The following is a 10,896-nucleotide window of genomic DNA, read 5'->3' on the forward strand; positions in this document are numbered from 1 at the left end:
TTTTAAGGACTTCACTTTTATAGTAGAGTTAAATTAGACTATAAGAAACGTAGAGTGCTCAGTTTCTAGCTTGTAAATGTTAATTTAGATCTTGGGGGTGTACCTCAGTGGTAGAATACTTGCTAACATGCTTAAGGGCTTGGGTTCTATCCCTAGCACTGCCGGAAAAAAAAAGTTAATTTAAAATTTTGTGTTTTGTCTTTTAAAATCATTTTCTGCTGTTGAAGCAAAATTTTATTTTTTACAATAACTTTTCAGAGCGTAGAGAAGAAGAAACTTGATTTTGTTATTGATTTGACCAAAGAAGGCCTGTCCAACTGCAACACAGGTAAAGGTTTTTTGTTTTGTTTTTCTTAAGAAAGTGGGAAGGGTTACAACTCAAAATGCACTTTTGAAATTTATGAAGTTTGTTTTCATATGTTAATGTGCATATATTTGTAGTTTTATACAGTTTATGACATGTGTGGATTTGTATAATTGTCACCACACAGCTTCCTCGTGCCACCTTTTTTTTTTTTTTTTTTTTTTTGTGGTGCTGGGGATTCAACCCAGGGCACCTACCAACTAAGCTATATCCGCAGCCCTCATGGCACTTTTTATAGCCACATCTGCCTCCTGTGCATAGTCCCTAATTCCTGGCAACCACTTCATGACTGTAATTGTCTTTTCACAAATGTTACATAAATATGGTAGAATATATGTCCTTCTGAGATTGACTTTGACTTTACATTATTCTCTTGCGGGTTGTTCATGTTGCTGTGTTCCTTTTTATGTCCAAGTAACCGCCCATGCCACGGGTGTATCATAACTTATTTATCCATTCACCCTTTGAAAGCCATCTGGGTTGTTTAGGGCTATTATGATTCTTTTCTCCTCATGGTGGCTGAAAGGATACAACACAGCAGGAAATGGATGTAGAGGCTTACTTCATGCATGAGTTGAACATGCAGAGCAAGAGTGCCCTTTTTCTCCAACTTAAGGAAAAAAAGTGAAATAGAGTCACCTGGTCCTGGGAATTAGTGATATGGTCTCATTCAGATTTAATAAGCATGAGTCACCTGTCCAGGAACTCATATAAAGTCTAAGGAAGATAAACATCAAGAAAACCATCCTGGGCTGGGGATATATCTCAGTTGGTAGAGTCCTTGTCTCTGAAAGCCCAAGTCCCTGGGTTCAATCCCCAGCACCACAAAAAAAAAAAAAAAAAAAGAAAGAAAGAAAAAAAGAAAACCACACCAGCCTCTTCTATACTCAAGTTCCTAAACACATGAAAAAAGTGAAAATACAACATAGAAGAACGAAGAGTTCACAGATTTCTGGGCTAGAGCCATGCAAGCCAAAAGACAATCAAATGGCCTCTTTAAAAGGATGGGAGGAAAATCACTGTCTCCCCGAAATTCTACTTGCATATCTTTCAAAAATTGAAGGAAAATTAAGTTTTTTAGATGAGTAAAATACGTTTATTTTATCAAAAATAAAATTCTTCAAGTAAAAGGAAAATGATACAAGATGAAAAGAGGATCTATACTAAGAAATAAAGCATCGTTTTGTGGAGCTTTTAATATATATGGAAGTTAATGTATGATAACAGTGTAAAAGATGACCAGAGGGCTGCAGGTGTGCTGTTTGAAGGCCTGGCATCCTGTGAGAGTGGAATGGTGTTATACTTGAAGATAGATTACGACTTAAGATACATATGGTAATGCCTAGAGTAGTAATTAGAGGAAATAAAACAACAGTGGAAATAGAATTCTCAAAATAAGAGAAGCCACAAAGAAGCATACAAAGGATATACAAGATTAATCTACAACAGAAGGCAGAATGATAGATTTGAATTCAACTGTGTTGATAATAAGCGGTCTACACACTCCATGAAAAAACAAACAGTGCCAAACTAACAAAACAAGACTCATCTCTTTGTGATATTTGTAAGAGATGCACTTTGAATATAAACATATGGATAGTTTAAAATGTAAAGGATGGAAAGAAGATAAAACCTGAAATCATGCAAATGCTACTCATAAGAAAACTGGGGTGGTTGTGTTACTGGGCAAGTAGGTAAGGACTATTGCCCTGGTGAAGAAGGCTGTTTGATCATTACAAAGTACTGTATGTGCTTCACAGCAGAACTGCCAAGTCCCTTATGCAAAAACTGATAGAAGCAAAAGGATAAATAGAAAAATAAACTATTTTAATTAGAGATTTCAACATCTCAGTAATTAATATGTAGAAAGAAAGTGATCAGTAAGACTTTAGAGAAAGCTAAGGTGTCAACCAGTATAACATACCTGACATGTATAGAACATTTAACTCAAACCAGAAGTACACATTCTGTGTATGTGTGCAGGGGTACTAGATAGCAGGAACCCAGGGCCTCACACATGTTAGGTAAGTCCTCAGTCACAGAGCTACCTCTGTCACCCAGGCTGGTCTAGAACTTATGATCAAATACTCATTCTGTTAAGTGCATGAAACATGCAATAACAGATCAGATTCTGGACCATAAAACAAGCCTTAGTGTATGTAAAAGGATTATGATCATACAGAATGTATTCTTTGATATAACAGAATTAAATGAGTGATCTCTAATGGAAATGTAGCTGGAAAATCCCTGATTATTTGGAAACTAAACAGACTTCTCAATAACCTATGAGTAAAAGAAGAAACCTTAAAGGAAAATTAGAAAATATTCTGAACTGGATGAAAATTTAAAGATGGCGTATTACAATGTATGCAATACAGCTAAAAGAGTCAGTGCTTACAGCAGTAATTATTAGGATTAAGTGTTCATATTAGAAAAAATAAAACGTCTAAAATGGACAATCTAAACTTTCACTATGAGATGGGGGGAAAGCAAATATGATACTTCAGTAAAGATAAAGGGGCGGCAAGTGAGCACAAGGAGACATCATTCTCCTTAGGGAAATGAAGACCATAGCGAGGTAGCACCACACATCCTGTGGAATAACAAAAGGAAAACAGTTGAACACCTAAAGTTGGTGAGGGTGTGCAACAGCTTGGGACTCTTACACTTTGCAAGTAAGAATGTGAAATAATGAAACGAAGAAGTAGTTAGGCAGTTTCTTAAAATACCAACTACACTCTTTTATGACACTGTGGGTCCATTCTTACACATATTTAACCGAGAGAAACGAAAACCTACATCCACACGCTTATGCATGTGATCATAGCAGCTTTATTCATATAGTCCAGAACTAGAATCAGCCCAAATGCCCATCAACAGAGGAATGCACAAATAAGAGTACATAGCCATACAATTGAACACTCAATCAGAAAAACAACAAAATACTGATATATAGAATCAGTGCATACATTTCAGAAATACCAGACTGGTTAAAAGAGTCCTACATGCTATGGTGATTCAATTTATGTGAAATTCTAGAAAAGGCAACCTTAATTGTTTTTTTTAATTGGTGGTGAGGGTTGAACCCAGACCTCACCCATGCTAGGCAAGTCTTCTACCACTGGGCTGCATCGCTAGCCTTAGCCTTTTTTATTTTATTTAGAGACAGGGTCTCAGTTACCAAGGCTGGACTTAAACTTGCTTGTGATTTTCCTGCGTCACCCTCCTGAAAAGTTGGGGTTACAGTTGTATAATCCCATGACTGACCCTAACCAAATCTTTAGTGACACAAACCCCAGTGGTTTCATGGGACTAGAAGTAAGAGGGATTAAGAAGGGGTGGTATTTGCAAGTAAACGGATGGAACTAGAGATATGATAAGCAAAATAAAGCAATCCCAAAAAACTAAAGTTTGAATGTTTTCTCTGTTAAGCAGATGCTGATCCATAGTCTGAGGTGGGAAGAATGAAGGAACTGTGGATTACGCAGCAGGGAGGGGCGGGATGCTAGGGATGGGAAGTACAGTAGAATGAGACAGACATTCTTGCCCTACATACACGTATGAAGACATTTTTTTATATGATCATGGAAAAAAAAAAAGATGCTTAAGAACCTTTGGGTGATAACAATATTCTGTATCTTAAATTTGGTGATGGTTTCATAAGTGCATATACATTTGTGAAAACTCAAAGGATTGTACTTAAAATGGATACATTTTACTGTTTGTAAGCTGTATTTCTGAATCAGTCATTTCAAAAGTAGAAGCTTTAAAAATAATTTTTTTAAAATGTGAAGGCATCTTCAACGTTATTTTTTAACTTTTTAAAGTTTTTTTAGTTCTAGATTGACCTAGTACATTTATTTTATTTATTTATGTTTATGTGGTGCTGAGGATCAAACCCAGTACCTCACATGTGCCAGTCGAACACTCTGCCGTTGAGCCACAACCCTATCCCTACAAATAATAAAGTACTAACATGAACGGATGTGTGCATCCACATGTGTATATAATGTAGCAAAGGATCTGACAGGCAAACTGTTGAAACCAGAGGCCAGTTTTCACCTCGCAGTTTAATGAAGAAGCTTAAAACTGGCTTCTGGCTACTGTGGCTTTGAGAATACAAAGTCCTGAAGATACCATCACAAAAGGCGGAGAATATTTAGAGACATTAACATTGGGATCACATAGGGCTTCAGCTGGGCTGGGATAAAAATCCTGTTTGCCCCTTATTCCCACAAAGTGGAGTTTCTCTTGGCCTCTTTTAATTTGCTAAGGACCTCATTTCCTTAAAAGAAATGATGTTGTGTATGGGAAATTATGTTTCTTAGAATTTTCTTTTTTTGTTAAATTGTTTCCTTGAAAATTTAAAGGAGGTGGTTTTACCTCTTACATGTTGATTAACCTGCAGACTAGGATTTCGTAAATCTAGTTCTGATTAATTAAGTCACTGTAAAAATCTGTACAGACTCATTTAGAATTAAAATCATGAAGCCATTACCTGTCCCTAATAGGTTTTTTAATACCAATAAAAATGAAGTGACTAATAAATGAACTTTGAAATGTATTATACAATTTTATTCTTTAAAAGAAAATACGAATTTAATTTGGAGGATTCATTAAGTATGTTAAACAGTTGTGTCAGTGGACACACAATAGACCTAAGTGGTTTTGCTGCTTATTAGATATGTTAAAACTCTTGAGGTTTCAATTACACAGCCCTAATACTTTCAGCAAGAACCCCTTTTCCTCATCCCCATGGATACTCTCCCTGGTTGTTTTCAGTCCATTCTCACACCTACTATATCCTCTTTCTCTTTCTTCCACCCACATCTCCTCTATCTTCCCCCCTCTTCCTCTCCTTTCCCTTTCTCTAGTCGACAGTTTATCTAATTCCTTTCAGGTAAACACAGACCTCTTTGGTAGAGATTTCTCTAATCGTAGCCTCTGAGATCTTTTAATTTGGATTCCCAGGCTTTGTGTGTCTTGCATATTTAGTGTTTACAAGTAGCTCTGTATTTGCAAACATCCTTGTCTAACAAAGAAAGCTCTTGATATCACTTAACAGTTATCCCTCTCCCGTGTGGAAGTGTACCTGCTTTCTAGTCACATAGTGACTGATGGGTGTATCTTAAGAGGGAGGTGGTGAAGCTGGGTTTCAGAGTGATCCCAGCTGTTCTGGAGGCTGGTGGTGGGAGGAGCCCTTGGGTCCCACATTCACATTCAGCCTGAGCAACACACATAGCAAGACCCTGCCTCACAAAAAAAAGTGGAAATAGTTGTTACCTTAATGGAAAATTGTATTTTGTGCCTTTGAATCTTGAACTTTTATCAAAAGAGCTTTTTCATATTTCAGTTTTATAATTTTAATTCATATTTACCACCTAAAATGTAAACTGTTTGTTTAAAAGCCATGGAATTGATTATTGCAGGTAAATTTACTTTTTTTCTTGTAATGCTGAGGATCAAACTCCAGTCCTCACACATGCTAGGCAAACTCTCTCCCTCTGATCTACTCCCCCAATTCTGAATTTTACTGTGCCTATGGGGATAGTATTGATAGGCTTGAACCTCGGGCCTCACACGTTAGGCAGACTTGATACCAACTGAGCTGATGTTTTCTTTTCTAAACTTTGTGTTGTTCACAGGAATTCCAGCATCCGTCCGGGAGTCACCTTTGAAAACTGTTTTAAATTCAAAAGACATAACTCCAGTGGCAGGAAATATAACCGAGGTACTAATATAAAATGCTCTGTCAGGGATATTCCTTCCAGATTGAGTGGGAAGTACCTGTTTTACTTTTGAAGAAACATGTGACTCACATTTCAACATAGATAACACAAAATGTACTACTGTGAGTCAACTTATTTACTCAATTAAAATCAGTTTAATTTTCCAGAAACTACAGAAATTAAAATACTTTTTTCATTCAACAACTTAAGAAAGAATTGTTTTGTCATAGCTATTGTTGAAGAGGGTGGAGGAAAATTGGTATTCTCATATACTGACACTTTCATGTCAATCAGTCCAGTGTTTGAAATCAATTTGGAAATAAGATATGATATTTATCCAGAATGTCTGAGACCTACCCCATTCTGGATTAGTGATATTCCAGAGTGTAGACATCTTAACTGCAAAAGAGCCTCATGTTTAAAAAGACCGGATCCAGCCTCACATATTCTTGAAATGTTCTGTTATTTTGATAAAAGGATTGAAGAATGTGAAATATATAATTGCACAGCTGCAGTTGACCACTTTAAAATAGTCAGTGCCCACCAAACTGGCTTGCTAAACTTTTTTACAAATGTGCTTTTAGGATTTTGATTCCTTTGAGCACCTGCCACCTCTCCCAGAACCACCACCACTACTCCCTGAACTGGTGGACAAAATCAGGGACACACTCCCTCCCCAGAAGCCAGAGCTCAAAGTGAAGCGTGTGCTGAAACCCATGGGCATCGCCCTGACTTGGAACATCAGCAAGATCAACCCTAGGTGTGCTCCTGTGGAAAGCTACCATCTCTTCCTGTGCCATGAGAACTCAACTAACAAGTTGATTTGGAAGAAAATTGGAGAAATTAAAGCTTTACCACTCCCAATGGCCTGTTCTTTATCTCAGTTTTTGGTTTCCGACAAATATTATTTTACTATCCAGTCAAAAGACATTTTTGGGCGATATGGACCATTTTGTGATATAAAATCTGTCCCTGGGTTTTCTGAAAATCTTACCTAAAAGAAAAATCTTAAAAATTTTTATGTTGTGTAGTACGTGTTTTTTGTTTTGTTTTGTTTTTGTTTTTGTTTCTTTCAGATTCAAGTTGATGGTTTACAATGTTACTCTTAACACTATTTTGCCATTTTACAGGGACATTTCAGATTGTGCACCCTTTTTGTATGGGGACAGTTCTCTTCAAGATATTGTAAGTGGCTTGTAGCCTCATTAATTTTTGATTTGCATTCAGAGTGTTCTTTTGATGCATGTGTTCTCCTACGTACACTATGGTGGACCCGTGTTTCTAGGGTGTGTTATGAACAATTCCTTTGGAGACTGGAGCTGCTGCTTTTATCAGAAGCCCTGGAATAGAAGTGTGGCCACCATTTCCTCTGTTGACAATCATCGTTTGATGACTCATTTGGAGCCACTTTAGCTACAGGAAAAATTGGCTCTTTATTGAGGCTGGATAATCCCTGGGGTGCATATCTGCACCAAGGTTTATAAAAATAAATATCTTCCCATTTTGTTTGAATTCTAAGGGCTATGAATTTGTGCCCCTCCTATTTTATTTTATTGACTATATTAGTCATTTGGGGAAATAGTCTGGAGGTTTTCCCTAAGTTTATTTGTATACTTTTATATATATATATATGTATAATTATATAATATATATAATTATATGATATATATAATTCGTTAAACATTGTGTGCTGTGTACACAATCATACAATGTCTCTTATAAAAACTATTGTCCAACCACACTTTCAGTTGTGGAGTTGTCTACCATAGACTTAAGGCTTTAATTTTCTGATTCCCAAAATGCTACTATCACTACTTGGAGGACGTGACACCGAGGACTCTACTGGACAGGACTTGTCATACTTCTCCCTAAGGGCATACCAACATGAAGTACGAGCACCCAAGAAATGAAGCATGGGACAGGCTTGAGAAGTGGAATTCAGGGCCCAAGGGAGACAAACCTTGTGGACAGCTAATAACAGGGATGTTGAGAAAACAGAAAAATAAAAGATTATTTGAAAGAGAGGCATCCTTTCCTGGTAAATAGTCGAAAGTTGTAAGATTCAATAATCAAACAGGACAGGAGGCTGAGGCAGGAGAATTGTAAGTTCGAGGCCAGCTTGGACAAATTAGCAAGACCCCATCTCAAAAATGGCTGGGGATGTGTCTTGGTGGAGGGCCTGTAGGTTCAATCCCTAGTATTTTAAACAAATGAACAAACAAAAACTGAACAGATTATGGTTTCCTTGGCATTTTGTGGATGCCTGCACATCTTTAGTAATAAATGTTATTTTTTTCAGTTGCCTGTGTCTTTACAAAACATTACAGTAAAAAGAGCCATATTCTGAACTGCATCTGACTGGGCGAGCTGCTCGATGAGAGATCCATTTTGAGCTCAGAGCAGCAAAGGGCGTCCTGTAGCCAGAACAAGGAGCTCGCCCTGAACGCGTGTGATACCCCAGGTAGCTGGAGACTAGATGTTCACTCCTATAAGTGATGTCCAAAGACTTGACATCGTAACAAGACTCTGGCACCCATCACCAGAGTGAAGCTACATCCCCCTCAGCAGGCCATCTGGAAAGTCGAGTATGCGGTCTCCCGCAAAGCGCTCCCAGGCTTTTAGGACGGGCGAGCAAGGCTGATGAGGAAGCAGACATCTGAATGTGAGTGACTCGAACGGCATTGATGTTTCTTGCCTTCTGCAGGGGCAGGGACAAAACCTCAACTGTTACATACCAGCAACACTAGGAGAGCCAGCCTAAAGACAAGAAAGTCCTGGCGGCCAGCATGAGCATGGTAGAGAACTAACCTTACAGGGTGCTACCTGGGCTTGCAGTGCAGTGGGAAGCTTTATGCCTCCCTTAAGAGACAGGATGAAATTGACAAGCCAACTTTGAATACGTTGAGGAAAGGCCGTGCTGGACTGATGCAATCACCAGGAATCCTCGAGATTCGGGCTTGGAAAATAGAGGAGGAGGGATGATTCACAACAATCTGTTGTCATTCTGATACTTTATACTGTGCCCATTTTAAAGATGGGGAAATAGACCCAAAGAGTTCATTAGTGTTGCCCAAGGTTACGGAGACCCAAAGAGTAGTGGGGCCAGAGTTCAATCCTAGCTCCTTGGTTCTGGGTTACATGCTCTGTCTACCATGATCTTCCTGTGGGGACTAGATGGACACAACAGTGCACACTGTCCTTGCTGCCTTGGGTCTCTGCATGGAAAGCCCAGGTGGGTACACCAGACGAACTAGAGAAGCAAACCTTGTTGTTTTTGTCCTCTGTAAGGTGGGTGGGACACCTTTTGATGCCTGCAGCTCCTGTAGCTGCTGCAGAGCAGACTTCAGCTATCCAAGGAATGGACTCAGTGCATGCAGCTCCATGCTTGACCAACGTGTCTGATTGCAGTGGTGTCACAGACCTATCTGAGAGCTGCTCTCTAGGTGGGCTCTGGAGGGCTCAGTTCAGGTGTACCTGGCAGGTGAGGCACAGGAGGCAGGACAGCAACAGGAGAAATAAGAAGCATTTTATTACTCTCAGGTCCACAAGAGAAGGTAGGTGACTACAAGGGGCCAGTGAGAAATGCAGAGAGCAGGGGGCTCAACCATGTCTGGGGAGTAAGAAAGCAAAGGACCTGAGGGAATAAAGCCTTTAGTGGGGTCCAGAACATTTACCTAAGCAGGTTCCCTGGAGGACGTCTTAATTGGTAGCTCCTTTCTCTCTTGCTCCCCAACCATTGCTTGAGCCCCTTCTTCAAAGGCACATCCCCAGTGACCTCACTTCCTTTCCTTAGACCACATCGCTTAAAGGCTCCACCACTTCCCAGTAGCACGTAGTGGGGAGACCAGGCCTTCAACATTCGAGCCTTTGGGGGACATTCCAGATCAAAACTATTCCAGACGTTTAGGCATCAGCTGTCCACCAGGATAAAGAAGTTTACAGTGAAAGAACACGGAAAAATCTTCTGCACCTCTGTGGGGCCCCCTTCGGCCAGGTCTAGAGTTAAGCCACTCTCCCTTGAGGGAGACAATAGGAAATACCAAGGATGAAGCAAGTTCTTATTGGAAATGGTCAAAAGCAGAATAATAACAATAAACACAAAAGTAGAAAACAGTGACTAAGGGATTAGAAGTACCTTGTTTCCTAACTGCTAATTCACTGTGGCAAGGTGTTCGCCAGATGTTGTGTCACTCAGGGATATCCATGGAGATAAAAATATCCTTTAAAACTCTATGAACATATTCCCAGTAGAAAAGTATAAACAAGACACTAATAAATCCAAAATGTCTTTTTACCACCAACTCACCCTCCTTGCAGAGGAGGTAATCACTCTTAGCACTTTGATGTATTTCGGTTTACAGCGCATCTGTGTCTGTAGGGTCCTGACACATTGCGCTCAAGGCTCCACCTCCCACATACCCACTAGCAGAGCATGGAGTAAGCCTTTCCCAACATTTAATTGTCTTCAAGGGGAGGCAGAAATCATGGGTCTTCTCATGACTGATGCTTTTTGTTTTGTCTTGTTTTTTTTAATTAAAATTTGCATCTTTATGGGATTCAGTATGATAATTTGATGCATGCATACAATGTGCAGTGATCAAATCAGGATAATTAACCTTTCCATCTCCTTAACCATTTCTGAGTTCTTTGTGATGGGGAACCTTTGCACTCCTCTCTTCTAGTTCTTTATAAGATGTATGCTAAATGGTGAAGAATAGTCACCCGGCTGTGCCACAGAGGATTTTGGTACTCTGTCCAACCTCTCTCTGTCCCTCCTCCCTGCTCCTGTCTTCAGCTCTAGTG

At 39.3% G+C, this 10,896-nt stretch overlaps 1 protein-coding gene across 9 annotated transcripts in view; it reads left to right on the forward strand.

Annotated features, from left to right (window-relative positions):
* ATF7IP2 (activating transcription factor 7 interacting protein 2) overlaps positions 1–7,110 on the forward strand; it is a 61,563-nt gene extending 54,453 nt beyond the window's left edge. For all 9 annotated transcript variants that reach the window (XM_079121609.1, XM_079121608.1, XM_079121611.1 and 6 more), the window contains 3 exons: positions 259–328; positions 6,010–6,095; positions 6,678–7,110. In XM_079121609.1, coding sequence (XP_078977735.1) covers positions 259–328; positions 6,010–6,095; positions 6,678–7,091 — 570 coding nt within the window. In that variant the 3' untranslated portion in view covers positions 7,092–7,110. The remainder of the gene's footprint in view (positions 1–258; positions 329–6,009; positions 6,096–6,677) is intronic.
* Positions 7,111–10,896: the final 3,786 nt, after the last annotated feature.

Source organism: Sciurus vulgaris (assembly GCF_902686455.1).
Source record: "Sciurus vulgaris genome assembly, chromosome: 18".
Lineage (NCBI taxonomy): Eukaryota > Metazoa > Chordata > Mammalia > Rodentia > Sciuridae > Sciurus > Sciurus vulgaris.